Here is a 21746-nt window from a genome sequence, read left to right on the forward strand (position 1 = left end):
CGCACCAAGAGATGCTCACAGCTTAGCATACTCCTTTACTGGATTTTGAGTAGGGTTAGGCATAAAGGCTTCTTAAAACTCATAAGCTACCATAATATGCTGATGATTACTGTTTCTACACACATCCGCAGTGTTTCTTCTTATTGCTGCCGCTTTCTGACTGCTTCACTCCTATCTCATTTACACTCTCACTCCTTTTAAAACCAGCCCTCTCCTTGCTTTTAACACGTTTGAGCACTTGTCAAGGGATGTTTATGTCAAGGGACTGATTAGATCCCAAAGCCCTCTGATGGATAAGGTTCATTCATCCTGACGTCCACTGATATTGGTGTCCTTGACTGGTGAGGCAGATGTAATGATGGGAAAAACGATCAACAGGACAGACAATTTTACAGAAAATGGAACGTCTTGTCACCTGGATGATAATGTGCTTGATTTTTCCAGTGTTATTGAAGTATTTTCATCATGTTTAAACTACTTTAGAAAGTTTTGTTCAAATGTTTTGAGGAATTGAAATAATTTTGTATAAAACTTTTGCGATAACTATAACTTTGTTGACATGGCCAGCAAATTTAAAATGTGGCTAAAACTGAACAATTCGAGACTCAAAGAAAAATCTGTCACACAGTGACCCAGACCTGTTCACACACCTTGATCATGTTTCTAGTGTTTGAGGGGCAAGTCTCAAATCTTTAGTGCACAGCTTAAAGTTGAATCAAAAGTCTTTTAGATTTTTAACTTTAGCGTGACTGAAGTTATTCTTAAACTTAAGTCACCATCTCTAGTGTTCCCAAGTTAAATGTAAACTCAAAATGTTATAAATAAACTATTTCAGCTTTTATAAAGTCACTTCCCAAGAATAAAATACATAAATTGTCTAACCCTTGACATATATTATTTTTATATTGCAAGTGAAATAATAGTTCAATTATTTCTATAACTTTCACTTATTTTCACTTATTTTTTTTTATTTTAGTAGAGATGGAAATTAGTTTTATGATTGTTTTATATCATTAGCAATATCACACCACAAATAACCGGAACCAAACAACCTGGGGATAACAGTCTTGGTCCTCACTCTGCAGGTCACCAACAAATGTTTATGTCTATTCCCAGACTGATCAGAACGTTGGGAATAAGACGCTGCTCAAAATGTTATGGCTGATTAGAACATTTCCTTAGAGCTGTGATATCACTATATTAATGTTCCCCAGCTAAAGAATTTCAACCTAAGCGGCATAAAAGCAAAGGAGGCGTTTTATGATAAAGTGGTCTGAATTCGATGACACGTCTGGTGCACCTCTGTCATCTCAGCTCATTTTAAAATCACTGTGTGTCACTTTCCAGCATCAGGGCATGCTAAATTGTCAGGGTTAGGGAGAAATTACAGGGCAGGGTGCAAAATGGTGCCTAGTGATAACACGCAGTGTGATATGACGTGTTATTCATATAACATTTCAGGAGTCCAGCCCAAAACGAATAAAATGCAGTTCATTTTTTCACTCTTGTGCATTTGTACAGATGATGCTTTTTAGAAGCAGGAAATAAAGCTTGGACCAAATGAAGAGAGGAAAACGGAAGTCCCCATATAAATGCAGATAAACCACACAGAAAATGTGTTTTATTAGAAAATAATTAGGTAATATACATTAAAGTCAAGTAAGTAATGAAAAAATAAGACTTAATACTACAAAATTTTTGGTACAGATTTGAGGCAGTTTAACAAGTTTTATATACATATATAAATTGAGCTCAGGGCCTCAACTACATAAAGTCATTCAATTGAGCTTTTAATACAGAAAATCTGAACCCATCCGAATCACAATACATTAAATCTGATTTTTTTTTTTTATGTCAGATTTCAGTTGAAATCTTAAGCAAATGCATTCCACCTTAATCTAAATATTTCTGATTTTATCACTGTAAAAACAAATGTGATCAGTTGATCACGACAGTTAGTCAATTATTTTAATCTGTGGAAAAGGGAAAGTTATCGTTCAACAGGAAGGATCCAGACTCAGGAAGGTGCGACCGTCTTCTTCAGCAGCAATTCAGGAGGATCTGCTGCAGAAACAACAAAAACACAATAGTGGGAAATTTTAAATGTTAAGTTCCTTTACCTTTTTCCAGTTTATTTGCGTCTTTAGAGACAGCAAAAACTAAAACCCAGTATTTGCTAGTCTCAATCAAACATAACTTACCACAAACAAATTTTAAGAATATATTGTCAACTCTGGCATGTTTTTTTAAAACATATAGTCAAACAAAAAGATGTTTGCCATGTCAGAAAGTTGAAGTTGTGAAAGTTAAGTGTAATTAAAAATATTTGAGTCTCGAGTGAAGAATAACATTTTTTATTTGGTCCCAAGGAAATTCTCAAAGTGGAAGTTAAAACTTCTAAATTCTGTCCATTTACAGGACTCAAGCTACAGAAAACCACAGTAAAATTTCCCTTTATGATCAAATGAATGCTTAAATTTCTTAAAGTGAGAAATTATTGTTAAACTTATTAAAATTATTAACTTGTTAAAATTATTGTTAAACACTGACCAAAATAATCCTGATTACTGAATATTCTAAATTGCTGAATTGTAAAATTGAAACATGTCTGTAATATGGGTTTATGTTTTAGCAACTAAAGATTTCAAATGGGTGTTAAAATAAAAAACAGTAAAATTAATGAAAAGACATCCTGAATATAGCTATTGCAGTGCTTTGTAAAGGACTCCCTGAAAACGATGTTAGCTTTGGTGTTGTTTGCCACAATTTTCTTTTTCTCGTCATTCGTCTAATTTTAGAAGCTATAATCGCAGCTTAATAGAAAGAGAGTCAAGACAATGTGAGATAGTGGTGGAAAAAAAACACAATCGCTGTGGTTTCAAGCACAGAAAACAGGTATGCATGAAAAAGGGTTTTTGTCATGACAAAAAAAGAAATCTCTGCATATATAGTCTTTGTGAATACTACAGAAAGTATATATATATATATGCCATTCAATTTTATGCCCTTCAATTTTATATATATATACGTATATATATATTTTTTTCTTTTTTAACTAAAATGTTTTCACATGTGGATAAAATACAAAAGAGCTGCAGCGCACAGAACTGTAAAGAATTGATCCTTCAGAGTGGCTTCTGTGGATTAACATTCAAATAATTTAACCAACCATAATAACATAACAATTTTGTATCACTATACTTCACTTGGTAGTTATTTTCATGCGTTGGGGAGATAATCCCAGTTTGGTAGAGTTTAATGAATTGTGAGGAGTTACGCCCATATGATCAACAAAAAATAACAATAAGCTAACTCCTGCTTGTGATTAGTCAAAACGCTTTTCCTTGAGATGGATTGATGAGCTCCTACAAACTTTATCAGTTGTCTAATAGAGTTTAAAGTGGTGGTTTGTGTGAAACGTTCCATCATATTTCATTTTTGTACCCAAAAATGCCCCATATGATGGGGCTAAAACCAAAAAAGTACAGCTTGGAAATAAAAACGGATGAAATGGCCTGCATCCATTCTGGTCACTCATTCCTGAAGTTTCTAGACGTTAGTGGATGATTTCTTCTATTTGACTGAATTGATGCTTGATAAACTCAAAGAGTTTGACATGGAGCAATGCCACTGCAGTCAGCAACTGTAGCTACTGGTGGGAGATGAGGGGGTGCTTGGACTAAACCGAGCTAAATGCTAGATGTGGTGTCAGTGAGGGATTGGGTGACGCAGGGTTTTTACCGTGGCTCCAGGTATTGTCGTTTCTCTTGGAGCAGAAGCGTCATTGATCAGGGTGATATCTGGCAGGAGGAAACGTCTCGTTAAAGGCAAATATTTCACTAGCTTTTCTGGCGTCCAACAAAAATTGTCTCGTAAAGACTTTCCATTCTGAGTCAGATCGAAGACAGAGTCATTCTGTTTCTGGGATCCGTCTTTTGTCGGAGAGATAATAGCTTTCCAAGATCAGACAGACTAATGTTTGTGAGATAGAAGCACAGCTGGATCGTAGCTCCATTTTCTTAAAATGTATTGATTATAGTCGAGTCAGGCCAATTCCTTCGACAATAAACTGAACTGTCCTGCATCCGTCCTTGTTTCTTTAAGACAACCTACAAAAGAGAAGCAGAAGAAACGAGAGCCTCCAATAAAACTAACATTAATGGCGTTGGGATATGCAAAGTTATGCAAATTTTATGCACACTGTCAACCTACATTGTGGCCGTTCTTCACTCGTTTCAAAAGGTGCGGCTGCAATTAGATGACAGTTGATTGAAATCATGCGCGTTTTATGATCCAGTTACTTTTGTGCACTGACAGGGTGTTGTGCAATTCACTGACAGTATATTTTCACTGCGCGCAGAGATTAACTGCTATTATTGACCCTGATGCAAACCAGCGGGTGATGCATTTCAGACAAACCACTCGTGATCCCGGGTGATTTGCATACGGTGTGTCATTTACCATATTCCCTTTTCTTACCTAATGATTTATGCTTTAATATAACCTGCAAAGCAATATGCGTGTCGTACCTTTACAGTGACTTAACAAGACTGAGCCGGGGAATCTGAAATGATAGTTTAAGGGCTGCAGGGAAAAAGAGAAGTCTTATCAGTTAAGACTTGCTTTGTATGTTGCCCCCCCCCCTCCTCCTCCCTCCCTGCTCTCCTTGGAAGGCAGAGGTGCAGTTGATGAATTCTTAAGCAGATCTTGCTGATAATTGTATTTCATAACTGTCATACAGAGAGGGACTGTCCGCTGAGAAGCTATTTGTGTCACCACATCCCTTTCCTCCCTCTGCCTCTCTCTTTCTCCGCAGCCTCTTCAATAAAGCTCAAATCACGACAGGGATTGTTAAATCTACCTCTGAGATTATTAAATCCAAATGGAGAATTTATGGGTGACACTTCATAACAATTAATCCCAGATGCTTGATTAATAAAGTTCGCTCAAACACCTCCCCCTCCTCCTCGTTTCCCTTTCCTCTATCCACATTCTCTCCTTCATCGTCGCCCTCTCCATCACTAAAGTTGTCCTGTTTGAGTGGGATGGAGGTGGAGGAGGAGGAGGAGGGGAGCAGACGTACGGGTGGCAGGATGGTTGTCAGGGACGACATGGGTGTCATTCTTTTTGATTAATGGAGCATTGTGACCCTGCCTCTACCCCCCCACACCCTTCCGCTCTCTTCCTTTTCGGCATGCCCACTCACCTCTGCAAAGCCCCCAAGCCAACCCCTCCTCTACCTCAACACCAGGTAAAAATAGATGTGGGCCAACTTATGTGAACCGTTTGCATTTATGCACGGTATGATCTGATGGGGAAACAAAGATGGAAACAAAGAGAAGGGAACTAAATGGAGAATTAGAAAGAGGGCTGGAATGATGGAAAACAGAAACATCAGAGAAGAAGAGTAACAAAAAAAAAGTAGATCGAAGATGAGAAGAAATAAGCATGCTAAAGGAAAGAACCGGAATTCAGGAGAACGTCACCTAGCTAACCTTCACTTCATGTTAAGTCAGCTGAGATTAATTAGTTGAGTGAGTCTGAGCAATTAGGTCAGTAGTTTAAGAGAGTGTGTGTGGCGTGCGTGTGTGCGTGTGTGTGTGTGTGCCTTTTTTCCATTTCTGTTTCTAGTAAGATTGCTGCAGTAAAAGAGGATATATTTACAGCAGGCTCTGCATTTATTGGTAACTCTGGTAAAGATCTGTTAAAAACCCTGGAAATAAATGTATCCTTCACTGCTGCAGCAAAGCCTAACAATTGGTTTTTAAATATACTTTTACTTTAAACACATATAAAACAGTTACTGATTCCAATAGAATAAATGCAACTGAAGTTTTACTTAATGATTCACTGATTTAAACTGATTAGTGTGTGGATAAAATCCAAATGAGTCCTATGGGGAATAAATGTAGCCGGAGTCAGATGCCCATTTGTTTTAGCAACTCTTCAGAATGCAAAAAGACTACATGAGCTAATAGCTTCTTAAAACCAGCAGACATATATTGTGTTGCTATTATTTAGTACATTAAAAAATGCGAATGTGGGTCATCGGAAGTTAACAGAGGGCCTTAACATTCCCCTACTCAAAAGAAAACAATGTTGACAGTTTCTCTTTGTGCCACACAAGTCATTTATGCTACCACCATTTTGAAGATAATAACATAGGAAAATAGGTCGTTATTTTTATTTGCACCCATACATCTATTTTAAAGGATTGGACAAACCTTGTTTTAGGATTCCAATTCCTAATCTGTAATCTGGACAGCACCAACACAGACTCAGTCAAAGTTAGCAAAAAGTGAACATCCCAACTGATGCACCACAATAAGCTGATCCAAAGTAAGTTGATAATAACTTGCCAAGTGTCTGAGGAGAAGTTCTGACCTTTTTCAATTTTGCTTTAGATTACAGTTCCACTAAATACTGTGAGCAAGCAGCTGGCTAAAATTTGGGCTGTCACTTTCTAAGCGCTCACATTGCCAGATGGACATCAGATGCTAACTTCAGTGGTGTGTGTTTTCCTGAAAAAGCTGTAGTCTGATTGAAAAAAAACAGGTAGCAAAAAGCTACTTTCTCAGGATGAGATTTATTATTTGTACTTTGTTGCCTCAGTGACAAAAGACCAAAGATCATGTCGGATCGTCAAATGTGAACAGAGCGTGAGTTTCCACTTCGTTTTGCACTCTTTATGTAGTGTTGTCTTTCACCATCTTTTCCTTTTCCATAAAGATAAATAAATCATTAAGAGCACCTCTTACAACCTGCCAACAGAAACCACTGAAAATATCTCAGTTTTGGAAAAGAATGGACACAGTCAAGACCAAGCTTTTCACAACTTAGTTATCCATTCTTGGCACATTTAATAAAATAATTAGTTCAGATCATCATTACTTTTTTTTTTTACTGCTATTAAGTGAAACAGAAGTTTAATAGAATTGTAAATAATGGCATTCAGCCACTATGTAAATAAATTCTCCAGATAAATTAATGAAATATGAGTTTATTAGAGAAGAACAGAGCCATTTTAAAGTCTATTTGTACCTCTCGCACAAATAGAATAGAGAATAGAGAGGAAACACAAGCGCTAATTAAAGGTTTCCATATTGATGAAATCATATTGATATTGTTTTTGAATTTATTGCACTGTGGATGTCTGTTGTTGTATGTTGAAGGTTGGATTTCTGCAGAACGGCTCTGGGTGCCTTATTAACTAGTCTAATCTATGTAGATGACAAACATTATGTTGAAGCAGAAAAACTCTGGAAAGATTTAAAGATTTCAGTGTGCTGAAGTCCACACTTGTATTGCATAAGTCTGTATAAATCTGTATTCACAATCTGAACCAAAAGGTCTGGGGTTCGGATGTTAAGGAAGGTGAAAAGTGAGATTATACTCCTGCAGTAAAATCTGAAATTATTTAGGGGGGGGTTTCCCCACAATTGTCAGTAGATGTACAGTAAAAGACACTGTATCTGATGACCAGAATACGTAGCTCGTTCAGTGCTGAGCTTGTAAGAGTCGTGTCTTTCTCAGTAGAGACTGGTCTTAAGAAGATGCCACCTCGTGTAGCTTTACCAATAATTAATGCGCAAACATTTCAAAGAGAGATCTCACTTATTGTTTCTATCCCAATCCTGTACAATTCAACATCTACGCATTAAATTGAGTTTTTAAAAATGTTGAAGCATTCATTACGAAAATCTATTATAAAATACTGCCATGATTCCTGAGCTGATGCTTGTTTATGGAAAAGCAAGGTCTGCAGTGTGGTGTGTTAGTGAAGATCCATTTAAAACAGTATGAGCACAGGGAACCCCCTCAGACAAATCCTTGAACCAGTAAAGGCTTACAAAAGATCATATTTAACAATGATGGCTATATATTTTCCTTTTTGCAATTAAAGAGTCCCTCTGTGTAATTTAATGCTTCTTTTCAAGTGTCGGGTCCCCTGAGACTTGGCCTGTAGCTATGCCATCGCTCTTGGTGATTATCATTAATGAATGTCGGCGAGGACCATCCCTCAATGTGACTAGAGAGGAAACACAAGCCCTAATTAAAGGTTCCTATTCATAAATATACGCCTGGAACTGCACAGATCGAGCGGCGCCCAGGCACACAAGTCATGTTAATGTCAGGAAAGCACATTTTTTAAGAGCATTTTCTCCCCTAATGTGCGGCACACCAGCGGCTGTGACAGATTTCAGCAGTCGAAGCCCCAGCGAGGGGATCTGTGCAATTTGAGATTCGCAGATTTACATTTAAGTATAAAGCCCAAGATTAGGATGCTCTAATTTGACACACAAGAGGACTGATGACAAAAAAAAAAAAAAAGATTTGACTTCTAGCTGTAGTCTTACAGTTTAACTGAGAATTATGGTACATTTTAAGCATGTTATTCTCGGAGACTTTTGTGCAATTTCCAATGAAAAAGGTTTAACAGAGCTTCTGGAGATGAGGCATCGTGTAAGGTTTAGAAAATGAAAATGTTTAACAGGTTTACAAGATGTCATGGAAATGAAAATAATCCCAGTTGCTTGTGTTCCCTCATACATTTGAATTTGTCATAAACACAATTTGTTGCATTTTGATGTTTAACAAAAAAAAGGGATATTCTTATGCAGAAAAGATCATGGTAACATTGGGAATTATACTCTGCTTGATAAAAAAAAAAAAACTCAACTCAAACTTGTTAGGAAATAGGAAAAAAAAAAAAAGGTGCTCAAAAAGATAAACATTTGGCTCCTTCTCTTTCATCCTAAATGGCAAAAAAAAAAAAACTGCTAATTGGAGTGCATGTGTCAGTGAAAACAAAAGCCAAGGGAGGAGGAGAGGGAAGCATGAGTGTGTACGTCAAATAGGAAATGTGGATATGTCATTTTGTCCAGCCCAGCAGGATTTTAAGCAAAGTTGTTCCAGGAAGCAGGAAATTTGTCTTGTAAAAGTTTGGTCTGTGGTGCGACATACCAGAAATCATGTTTTTTTGGGGGGGTTTTAAGTATTATTTTACAATAAGACCTCCCGTATAAACCACTTAGAAATAATATTAACATTATTAATTAAGCTGTGATCCTTTTATAAATCAATACTATCCAGTTATAATACCCACATATAACTGGTTAGTATATATGGATATTATGTACCTATATATAATACCCATTTATGATACCGTTTATGCTGTCATAAATGGTTAGCCACTGATGAAAATCTAAAAAGATAAATTCTCATTCACCCTGAAACTAATGCAATGTAACTGCATGTTATTGATTGATTAAAGCTTTTGGGTTGAATTATTATTGTGTTTTTAACAATGCATTACAATAAGACTCTTAAAGGAATGTATAAATAGTTAATACTGTTATAACAATTAGTTAATAATATTAACCCATATGGGACATTTGACATAGTAATGCAGACCCATGACACTATTCTAATAGTTTACTAATGTACTGAAACTGCTCATTATTGATCAATGAACTCTTTCCACCGTTCAGACACTTCACTTTTTGTAAGATATTACAATTAGACTCTCCTTAAAATGAATCAAAAAAGTCATGATCCTGACTTTCAAGCTGTAAAGCCTTTATAAATCATCAATACATATTTGTAAGGCAGCAAGGAGTCACTAAAACTATTCATCCATTCATCTTCTGCTTACCCAAGATGGAGTCATGGGGTAACAGGAGGGAAACCCAAATATCCCCAGTGATATTCTAGCTCATCCAGTCTAAGGTTATTGTTGTTATGCCTTTAAGTCATCATCAAACAATCTTCCAGTAGTTCCTTAAGGAAAACTGAAAGCCCTTTCTTATTGCCATGAATGTCTCCCATACCCCAGATTTTGCTTTTGTAACCACAGAAGTTGCAGTCGGTCTGTCCACAAGGTATCCGAGTGCTGATTCCCTAAAGACAAACTTCAGCTCTTTATCACCACGGGTGTCCACAAGCACCAACGATCTTCAGGCCAGAGTTCCTAGAGGTTGCCTCTGCAATGGAGGTTCTGAACATGGTATATTTTAATTTCATGTTCCCAACCCATCCACAAAAAGTGAGTTGAAGATATTCCAAAATTCTTTAACTAGATGTTTCCAATTCTCCCATTTGTTTGGATTTACCAGGTTTTCCATCAGCCTCTCCTGCCACCTGATTCAACTCACTACTAGTGTTGGATACTGTGGTGTGTTGTACATCTTTTCCTCTCTCTCTTCACCTCAGTGTTCAAGACATGACACAGAAGATCTGCTTACTAGGTTTCAGACTTGTTCATTGACTTTGCCCCTAGTAGCTCAGTACCAGAAACACTCGTGAACAAACCTTGTTCTAGAACTAGGTGTTCATTATGGACATCTAGAAGTCCAATAGAAAAATACAGCTTAGATTTAGATAAGGGAAGCTATCGCTCCCTTTCACACCACTCTAAGTATCGCCGTCATGCCCCACATGACCAATGAAGTCCCCAAGAACCACCTCAGAATCTCCATATGGCATCCAATCTCTACTCCATCCAAAGATGAAAAGAAACAGAGCAACCTAAATTGCTGTTTGGTGCAAAAAGTCCAGGAAACAGTCGAATTCAACATAAAGCCACAAACAGGTGACCGTTTCAATCACTGGGGAAAACTTTAACACAAATGCACTCAATTGGATATTTGCGAGTTTCCCCATACCTGCCTCTTTACAGAGCAATTTCACTACTAGTTTATTATTCATTTATTAGGACAAGCTGCTTTTTCTGCCTCATCTAAATGTATTGCTAAACAAACTAAAGTTTCTTTTTCTGTGTTTTTGTCTCTGGGAGGTTTGAATCTGTTAGTAAATATGTATCTGTCACTACACTGCTGCACTTATTCACATCCTTTCAACTAAAATGGCAGTCAAAAAAAAAAGCTTGGTTAAAAAGGAAAAAAAAAAAATCATTTGAGGGGGGGATTACAAACCTTTAATTGCATTGTCAAAACCCCACAGAGACACATCGTCCCAAGTCACATTTAACAAGTAAATCTCTATAAAATATATTAAAAAAAACCCTTCTTTTCTTTCTCTTGGTCTCCATACTCGCAGTATATGGCACTTTAATTACGCAGCCTTATCTCGTAGATGTGGAGATAGAGCTCATGTCAAAGTTAGAGCCTATTCTTTATTAATTTCTTAGTGTATATTCCTATAGTCAGCCTGTCAATGGATGAAATCTGATAGGACCCATCGCTGAATCAAGATCCCTCAAGATTAGAAAGAGAGGTTTTCTCATAGGATGCAAAAGGAGCTGTTAAGGTATATAAAGTTTCTTATGAGGGGTTTTTGTGTTTAACCTCTGAGTTTCTTTGAAAGGAAATCTATGGTGTGGTATTTGATGATGCATGCGCGAATAGCCAGGAGGATTCCAAATCAGAGAGTTAGTGCAGCAAAATGCTTGGGTGATTAGCCACAGGCTAACATGTCTGACTCCAGATAAATTAGTCATTAACATTAAGAGGAAGGCATTTAATAGTTTCTTTCTGTTTGATGTTACGTCAATGTAATTTCCTGTAACTCATTCAAAAATACATATATTTTTTAGCTAATAACATGACAGGTTTGATTGCAAAACGTGTTTCCTTAAACCACCGAAAAAGGTTTTTGACTCATTAGCTGCTGTAAAACGCAAATCAAATCAGCTGCGGTGTTTCACAGTGTTGTGTTTGAAGAAAAAAAGAAGGGAGGGATCGTTAAAGCACGATAGTGTGGAGCATTCGATGAAAACTACAGGATAAAGGAATGCAAAATAGTTGCAAAGATGATGAAAAGGTACCGCAGATAAAGAAACAGAAGAGGGAGAAGTTTGAAGCATTTCTTTTTGTCTTCGTTTGAATTGTGTTTTTCGGCGTCAGAAGCAACGCACAATGGCAAGTGTGAGGAATCAAAAAAAAAAATATCTGAATGCACATCATCAAGGTACAAACATGTTGGCTTTATTCTTTCACTTTAAATGCTCATTAGGCTTTACAAAGATTTTTTGTTATGCTAGAAGGTTAAACAAAAAGGAAGAAACTAAATTCAAGACAGAATCCCAAAAGAAAAAAAAAACAGCTCTGCACTTGTCAAAAGAACAATTTTGATTTTTATGTATTTATCGTTTAATCACAAGTTTCTTCTAATTACATATTAGAGTGAGAAGGAGAGTGTTTACAAGTAAAAATGTGACTGTATCCACTTGTTCTTTTCTCACCTGATTCGACATCCTGCATGCAGGACTTCTCTGCAGTGTCTCTTCTGCTTTGCATGATTGTGTCAGAGCTGCGGAGACAGAGGACAGAAACAAAACAGGTTCCGCTTTAATGTATGTGGATATATACATGACGAGGACACGCATGTTCTTGCCCGCTCTAAGGGGACGGGGGGGGGGTGGGGCGGTGGTGCAGGAAACGGGGAGGGGGGCTCCGTGTCGACATGCTGTCACCGTGCCACCGTGGTTACATAGTAGGGGGAACAGGGGAGTCTTCATGTGTAAAAGCAGAGGGTGAAGGGAAACAACCGGAACCACTGTTCACGGATTGTGTTTGGCTTTTGCGTCGGTCAATATGTGGACACTGACTGGTGAATTGAAAGGTAGTGTGTGTTTCACACACATCACACTCACCATGCTAAATGTTTAGTGGTGGAGAGTGTGAGTGTGTTTCTGATGCAGAGGACTGTGAAAATATAAGCTTCAAGGACAGAAAAAAACTGTGAATATAATTCCAGCACGCTCCAGAATTATTGTCTTAAAAGCACTCTTCTTTACTGCTACAGTTATTTTAAACTTTTTTAATTGTTTGTGATTTATCAAAATGTGGATATTGGCAAGTTTAGTCCAGAAGGCAAATCAACGGACGTTTGCCTTGTATGTTCTCCTGTCTTTTCCATTTTGAAGGCAGTCTAGTGTCTAAATATTTGTCATTTTTATCTCCTAGGAGAACTTAGCAAAACAATCACTAATGAAAATATTTTTTTTTTAAAAGCTATGTACAAATTAAAAATATGGCTTAGTTAAACTTGTTTTGGAAGAAAGGTCAGTGCTAAAAATAATTGTGGACTTTGAGATTTTGTATAAACAATAATTTTATGAACAATATTTATCTCCCGTTAATTCAATGTACTTAATTAAAAGCAGGATTATTCCAAAATTTTCTGTGTGAATTGCAGTAAAAGTTGCATTTATTTTAAGGCTCTTTATGCATTTTCATCTGGATGCTAATCATTGCAGGGCAACACACTGCAAATATAAAGTGCATGACAGCAAATTGCACACACATAAAGAACTTTAGAGAACCTTTCTATTGAGAATACATCCCAAGATGAACAAATTAGTGGTAAATAGCTGTGGTCCGAGACCCAAACTCCTCTTTCCCACCACACACACCCACACACACACACACACACACACACACACACAAACACACACACACACGCACCCACACACCGTCTCTCACAACCAAACAGTTTGTACTTTTTGCTCCGTACAAACGTGTACTGTGAGGATGATCAAATGTCGTTTGCAATTTGTAATTCCCGTTACTAAATAGATTTTGCAAAGAAAGCAAGTTTGCCAATTAACATTGCAAGATGAAATATTAGCTGTGCAGTTTTCCTTTACTACACACATAAAATGAATTCTCTTTTACTTTGCGCAGTAATCCCTGGTACTGGAAGAGCAGCAGAGCTCAATTTCCTGACTTTAAATTAGAAAACGTGTGATCCAAGATCCGATTAAACACAAAGCGCTGCTTTTCAGGGAAACGCGCGCGTGAGCGTTGGCTAAACCCCGAACATGATCTGATCCCGCAGTTCCTCCTGCACACTTTTGATGGAAACATCGGTGACGTAGGTCGACTTCATCACTCAGCGCGCAGGCCCCTTTGACAGACACATGTTGGGGCGGTACTCTGCCGTTTCTTTTCCCTGCCACATTACAAGCTGCGTTGGTTATCTTCCTGTGCACGCCGCGAATCCGGGTACGCGGCTCAGACGCGGACGGACGGCGGCCAGCAAAAAAAAAAAAAATCTGCCGAGGGGAATTAAAACAGAAACTCACCAGAATTAGAAGTGGAGAAAGTTTTGACTCCGTTTCTGTAAGATTGGAATCCATGAAGCTGGAGGAATGAAAAAAAAATAATAATAATAATAATTAAAAAAAGAAAGTCCGATGCGTGATGCGCACAGTGCTAGATTTCATACCATCCAAGTGATTATTTAAAGAGAAAATAATCTGATCTCCCCTCTACTTTTTCTCTCCCTCTTAACTACCCTTACGTCGCCTCATTTGAAACAACATATTAAGGCTCAAGTTGGGGGCTCTTTATAAACACTTTATGGTAGATAATAGTTTGGACGGAGAGGAGGCTATTAATGGAGTCTCCAGTGGCTCCAGAGCCCCTCCCCTTCACCAGAAGCCTCGCTAAAAAGGTGTAACGAATCGATCTGCAGCCTCCTTTGTCCCAGTAAAGAGGTCACTGAAAATATACACAATGTTTTCTTTTTCTTTCTTTATCGTTTTTTTAAACTGTGATGCAGAGCAGCTCTGAAGGAACTCTTAAAACTTGTGTGCAAAAGAGAGAGAGAGAGAGTGTTTTGGGAATTTTCAGAAAATGCTTAAAAAAAAGCTTTTGTTGTAAAAAAGCAAGCATGTGTGTCAGATTTGTGATCTCATTAATCATCCAGATCTATTAGTTTAAAAATAACCAATTGCTAGCAACAAATAAAGGGTTAAATTAGGTTTTACACTGTAAATCATGTTTCTTCGAGGTTATTAAATTCTAGTAATAAAATTATTCCAAATCAAATCAAGCAGATAGGTTTTAAAACTGCTTGGTAATGAGTGAAATCTTAGACACCGCTTACATTTTCCGTAGAAATTTGTACAATTTACAGCACAAAAAAAAAAGTTAGGCTGATATGCGAGTTGGATTATAAATCAGCAACAATTTCGTGAAAAGCAGTGGCTGGTAGTGAAACTTATTGGGAAAGCTGCTTTGTTTGAGCAGTAATTTAAGTTTGTATCCTATACTTTAACTAGATTTTGCAGCAATTCCCCAAGCAAGTGGTGACAGTGGAAAGAAACCATCCCCTTTTAACTAGAGGGATCTTCCAGCAGAAAAAGGATCAGTCTGAACAACTACAGGCTGATAAGACAAGAAGCAACCCAGAAAAGTCAGGTGTGCTGAAACTGAAGTACATTCTTTTGTTAAAGACGAGGAGAATACACAGAGTTTATTGCCGTAATCGTGAAGAACTTTTAAAAAGTGGTTGGCATATAACTATTCTTAGTTATTTTCTTATTAACTAAGAATATAACTGCAAGTTATATGCCAACCAGTTAGCTGGTAAACTTCTACATAATTCCTGTATCAAAACTGACAAAAATCTAAGCAAATAAATTGTATATATATCATTGGAGAAATTATTTGATTAGATTTATTAGAGTAGTTCATTTGAAGTCACAGCAGATTATTCAAATGTCAACTCATGTATTTGAGATGAAAACAGGAGACAATAAAACTGGATTGTACCTCGACTTTGGGGGAAGGAGGAGCAGAGATGTTAAGAAATGCATTGAACAACAATAGTTACTAGAAATGAGACGCTATTACAACAATTCAAATGATCATAGATTAAGAATTCTAATCAAAGACAAGATAGAAAAAGTAAAATTAAACACAAAAACCTACTTATGATTCAGACAACTGGTGTAGAAGTAGTTTGATCACAACAGAAAACCTAAAATAATTAAAACTAAACATGTTCACTATGTGCATGTAGGCTATAGAGAACTTAAGAAATAGGGTCCTAAGAATAAATAACATTACTCTCATAATAAGATAGTAGCACAAACTGACAACTAAACAAACTTTTTTTGTTGTTTGGGGTTTTCTCCCGCCACTCATTCTTTTGTCTGAGCGCGGGTTCCATGCTCTTCTTCTATATACGCGCACGTCAGGGACGCACCTCTCCTCAACCCCTGCTTAGGAAAAAGGAGAGCCATCCCTCCTTACAATAATTAGAGTTGCAGATTGACAGGTGGGCTCTGACTGTCAGGGTGACGCTTGTCGGAGGGGTGGAGTAAAAGAAGGAGAAGGGGCCCGGAAAGGCAGCTGGATGTGTCTTGTCTGTCAGTAGCAGCCGTCTGAAGGCGATGTGCGCACATTTTTTCCCCTCTCTGCGTGCTGGAGACTATCTGGGGGGGAGGCCGTGGGGGGGGCGACGCTCCTTGTTGTTACTTTCCAGTCGAAGTGCGTTAGATGTAATAAAACAACAGGAAGCAACAAGAAGAACAGGCCTGCTTATTTCCCGATGAGTTTCTGAGAAATTCCAAGTGTCCGTGTTTTGACAATCGGACGGTGTTATGTGAGTATTTCATTATCCAGGTGGGGGCGGGAGTGAGGAGAGGGGAGGAAAACTGGGGAGGGGGGGGATGAAGGAGGGGGGGAGAGGGGGTCTCGGCACTCTCAACACTCGCGTTTGACTGACTGACATATACACCCCTGTCCGCTTTAAGCGTGTCACTCTATTTTTTTCCCCCCTCGCTGATCTCCTTTCCCGATTTTCGTCTTCGCAGCGGAGCTTTGGAGCGCGCGCGGAGCTGCGGCTGGAACCTGGCCGGGACCGGAGAGACACGAGACACGAGACACGCCGCGCCAGACCCGCACTTCGGACTCCGCTCCTCCGACAAAGCGACGCGATGTGTTCCGTTATCGGAGCAGAACGGTAGTCCGAGCCCGGCGGCGGGAGCGCGTTTATTCGGATGGAAACGCGGCTGATCTGAGATCTGCACCGAGCTCTTTCCAACCACATCAGCCCTTCCTGGAGTTTTTTTTTTTTTTTTTTTTTTTTTTCCCCTGATCGGACGAAGTTAACGATTCCTACTCAAAAATCGCCTGTATACATATAAAAAAAGGAAAGAGACGTAAAGATTTAGAAACTCTTCACCCTACGAGGGGATCTACACTTTTAAATAAAACCACCTTCGTTCGCTTCCAGCTTTGTCCGCTGTTTTGATCTCTGCATGAACAGTCAAGCGGAAAATCCCGCAGCAGCATGCCGAGGAGAAAGCAGCAAGCACCGCGGCGGTCAGCAGGTAAGCCCCTAGCTCTGCAAACACACACACACACACACGCCCACGCACACACACGCACGCACACACGCCTACCCTGAAATCTGCACGGGTAGTTTTCTTCACGGCAGCTTATACAACAAACTTCTACATCAGTTTTCTATAATGAACTTTATAACTCAGAACCTCCCAATTCATGCAGTGAACTTTTCTAGTTTAAGTTCTACAAAAATAAAAATTATATATATATTGGGGGGGTTTTTTGTTTGTTTTTACCCCAGCGTTGTTTGATGTGAAAAGAAAAGAATGAAAAGTTGCATATTTCCAGCTTGTGTTCCGCTCTGGGATTTCCATCCTTGATTTGATGCTTGATTGATCGTCTGTCATGCAACTTGCCTTTGATCTATTCATTCCTGATAAACATCAGTAAATCATTCAACACGGAGACACGCATGCGTTAGACTCTCTGTGGATTAAGAAAAAAAAGGGCGTTTTGAGCGTGAGGAGGGGATAACTTTTTAACCTTCCCACGGAGGAACAAAATAAAAAGAACAAATTAAGGAGAAAAAAAAAAGTTCTCCCGTGATAAACAGTTGACGATTAAACATCCATAGGGGAGGTGGAGATGGGAGGGAGGGAAAGAGGAGGGGGTGAGGGTGCTGGGGCGTAGCGAGATCACAGGGAGATGATCCTCAGACGCTGCAGGGTTACTCCAGTGTCTTCAACTGACCTCTAGAAAAAAAAAAGAGATGGCAAAAAATAAAAAGTGCATTTCATGTCTTAGTGTAGGAAACTTATACATCAAATTCCAAAGCAACAACATGTGATATTGTTCAAGTTTGAGTTGAAAATGTTCCAGACAAAAAGGAAAATCAGGCAGATTAGCTCAGTTTATTTATTTATTTATTTATTTATTATTCTAATTACATGACGTGATTTCATACTAAGCTCATAGCTACACGGTTACAAACGTCTGCTTCCAGTGTGTCGCGAGACGACCCCCTCTTCCCCGACAGATGCGAGCGCGTGATTGACTGACACGCGTTTCCAGAACGACCAGAGACAGCGCAGCGCTTTGAAGTTTCACGCCGTAATGACCAAAGCCGAATAAAACAGCTGCAGAATGTTAAGCAGCTATAGGCGGTGGAAATGTGAGGTTAAGCAGACTTAATCAAGGTTGTGACGGAGCAGACTTTGAACTCTGCGGGGCTGTAGTCTCTAATTGAGCAAAGCTTTGGGGATGGATGGATGGATGGATGGATGGATGGATGGATGGATGGATGGATGGAGAGAGACGAAGAACAAGAGGGGAAATGAGTTGTGTTTATGTTTCCTGTATATTTTCCAGCCTCCTTCATCTGAGGTGGGCTCATTTTGGGTTTCGTTTTTTATATTGTGATCATATTTTTTTCTTTATCCCGTCTTGGCATGCTCTGGATTCATGTCTTGGACAACCCAAAAAGTTCAGGGCTAAAAGTTAACATTTTACAACGCGTTAGCTCAGTTTTGTCACGAATACTGAATGTTGCATATGCACCTCAGCAAGCGAGAGAGCTTCTCAATAGGCCTTTGTATGCCATTTCAAATGGGCTCTGTTTCATCAGTCACAGTGATGATTTTTTTCTTTTTTTCTTTTTTTTTTTAGACCCTTAATGGCGCTGTACCCTATCTGCTTTATGACCAGTGACAATACATCAGTGTTCTCTCATTTGGAACCGCATTACTGCATCTGTTAGTTTTGGCGGATGGATGCAGAGCCCTGCAATCTGAGCTGCAGAGACTTTTTTTTGTTCTATTGCTGCAGTCATTTGTTGTCATTTCCAGGAGGTTTTGTGTCTCTCTCTTTTTTTTGTTTTTTTTTTGTTTTTTGTTTTTTGTTGTGTTCTAGGGTCGATTAGTGACATAAACGGTGCACTGATAATCTGTAACATGACACAACTAGAGATCACAATCTTGACGTTAAAATCAAATCTGGGTTTCCAATCATTCAGTCAACTTAGTTCTAAAATGATTTTAAGAATAAAATGACATTAACATTTCACCGATTCAGTACCTGCTTACACTGATATTACTCTGCCTCCTGCTGAGTAGATTAGTCTCCTAAATGCTTCTTTGTGCTATGATCTCATGTGGTTTTTTTCTTACCACATTTAAAGTTGCATCATTGGCTCAGGAAAAAAATATATATCCAGCAGACTTTAAAACTTTCCCTGAGTCTCGTTGAATGGAAACTGGATCTTGCAGTTCCGTGTTTACATATGCATTACAGCAGGTTTGATCAGTAATTACAGGAGTTTAATTAGCAGATGGAAGAACACACACACACATAAAAGCCCTAACGCGGAACTGAGGTCGCTGTTAGAAAATGAAAACCACCGCACGTCTTACTTGCGCTCCTAGTTTGCCAACTGCAGTATCTTAAATCAAACCCTGACACTCGGAGTAATGAATCTGTCAACTAATCATTCAACACAGCGCTGTGATTACAATGTGGCACCATGTCGAGTGCATTCCATGAGAGTGAAAAAAGGGTTTAGCATTAACAAAGGAAAAAAAAATAAGTTCTTCTGTTGAACATTTAGCTGTTTTGTCTGAGGAAAAGTCCAGCCACAGTAAAAGCGGTTGGAGCACTCACAGTATTCTTATGTCCTTTGGATAGATCAGTTGCACTAGCAGGTATGGACTGAAGTGAGATTCAATTAAATTTTTACTGATGCCAATATTTTACTTCCTGCTGCTGAAGTAAAATAAAATGTACAAAACTATAACTAATCCTTAACTTTTTTTTCTTATTTGGTGCATACTTAATTAAATTCAGTTCTGCAAAAAAAAAAAAAAAAACATTTTGCCATTCTCTTTTTATAGTAACACAAGCTGATATTGGCAGGTTATTCAGTCAAACTGTCTTGGTTTCAAAACAGCCTTTAAGAGTGAAAGACGGTGATGCTTTAGTTCCTAAAGTAAACAAGGAGAAAAAGTGTAGCAGCCTTCTTTCTGCATGGACAATTTTAGCAGTTTTGCAAATAGTATTGCCTAATACGGGAAATCCTAATAACAACACTCTTCAGAGCTGAAGTTGTCACTGACGGAAGAAACCTCAATTATTTTCAGTATCAGTGTGTTGTTAAAAGTAAAGTCAGAGGAAGTGTGGAAAACAAAAGAAGTTATATAGAAATGGAAAACAAATATATATATATATTTATATAAAATGTGTGAAGGAAAGTTTGGGCGGGTTTGAAAATAACTGCTTGAAGCGATTGCATGCTTTGTTGCTGGTCTCCATCCAGAGTCTTGGTGGTAGTTCATTAGTGAGGACAAACTTTACTTTACTCACTATCAAACCTGGCCACTGTCTATTGTTACTGGCCAGGTTTGATTGACTAATCACAATTTTACACACAACACCAATAATTATCAATCTTTGCTAGATTTTAAACAATGTTCCACCAAATCTCTTTAAATTTGCCGTGCGTTTTTTGTTTGGATTCTACTCAGCAACAGCATCCCTCTCCTTGTGCTCTGCCTCCAACGCCACTTCCAAATAGGAGTCTCTTAATTACGACTCACGGGGTGGGGCCTCCCTTTATCCTGACGGCATCATTAGCCCAGGTCCCTAATTATCCAGGTAGCTGGCAGATCAGTGACGGGTCCGCAGATTATTGCTGACAAATTCAGCTCGGTGTCAAGTCTGCAAGCTGCCTTGATGAAATCAACTCTGCATCGTTTCTGCAGCTTTTTTCCCCCTCTTGTGTACACTCAACAGCAGAAGTTGCTTTCTGTGTCATTTGACATTTTGCATGTCTGTTTTAGCAGAGGTGCTTCTTAATAGTTTTGCAGCAGAGGCGGCTCTAATTTCTTTTCTTTTGTGCAATAGAGAAATGAGTAAAGTTATTTGCAGAGCTGCATTAAATACATCTTAACATCGATATTTACTATTATGTTGACTGGATAGGCGATTAGCTCGTGGCACCTGTCGAGGAAGAATCAAGCACAAAACTCGGGAGTTGGTATTTTATCGGGATTGCTTCTGATAAAGAATTTAATGACATTTGTCAGGATGAGAAGCTGTGAGATGAGAAAACATTATTTGAACTTAAGCCTGTGGACAACTGAGCATGTTTGCGTGTGCGTGTGTAATTTTCAGATTCACTGATACGGCAGAGTACGTAAAGTGGCATTAACAGGTGACATTGACTGAAGGAGTTAGTGGATGTATTTGCTTCTCCACACACTCTGCTAGTTTTCATTTGCCTGTGCCGTCGGAGGCAGGAGGCCTTCTGGAAATCAAAGGCGTGTGCTAATCTGCGCGCACACACACACACACACCCTCGCATAAATACGCACGCAGACTCGACTCCGCTTTCTCTGTCCTCATCGTCGTGGAGGTTAAGTGACAAATGAAGATCGATGACTGCTCTTATGGAAAATAGAGGGTCGAGCTAAAAAAAATATGTGGGAATTAGACGCGCCTGAAGAGTGAAGACGTAGAGGCGTTCTGCGCTGCAGGCGAGAGGTAAAACTATCCCCTCGCTTAATGAGCTTCAGTGGAAGCAGGAAAAACCTGGACTTTCACTCGAGCACAACAAAAGGAGAATCGACTGAAAAAGACATGAAATCAAGGTCATTTTTACTGAGCTAAAAATGACCAGCTTCCTCTGCCTTAAATCAAACTTTTTCACTGGTT

General features: G+C 38.7%; 1 protein-coding gene and 1 long non-coding RNA gene across 11 annotated transcripts in view; one reads left to right on the forward strand and one right to left on the reverse strand.

Moving 5' to 3' along the window:
- LOC122844176 (teashirt homolog 1-like) overlaps window positions 1-21746 on the forward strand; it is a 168103-nt gene that overhangs the window by 116184 nt on the left and 30173 nt on the right. For 8 of the 10 annotated variants that reach the window (XM_044139389.1, XM_044139395.1, XM_044139398.1 and 5 more), the window contains one exon: window positions 16568-17086. In XM_044139389.1, coding sequence (XP_043995324.1) covers window positions 17047-17086 — 40 coding nt within the window. In that variant the 5' untranslated portion in view covers window positions 16568-17046. Of the gene's footprint in view, window positions 1-16123; window positions 16357-16440; window positions 17087-21746 lie in introns of those variants that run through there. The other 2 variants (XM_044139396.1, XM_044139397.1) reach the window with 2 other exon arrangements.
- Window positions 1675-14300, reverse strand: LOC122844177. The gene is made up of 3 exons (XR_006372823.1): window positions 14048-14300; window positions 12203-12270; window positions 1675-2064 (listed from the first exon to the last, which is right to left on the reverse strand). It is a non-coding gene; the product is annotated as an uncharacterized LOC122844177 (long non-coding RNA).

The sequence above is a fragment of the Gambusia affinis genome, linkage group LG14 (genome assembly GCF_019740435.1).
Source record: "Gambusia affinis linkage group LG14, SWU_Gaff_1.0, whole genome shotgun sequence".
Classification (NCBI taxonomy): Eukaryota; Metazoa; Chordata; class Actinopteri; order Cyprinodontiformes; family Poeciliidae; genus Gambusia; species Gambusia affinis.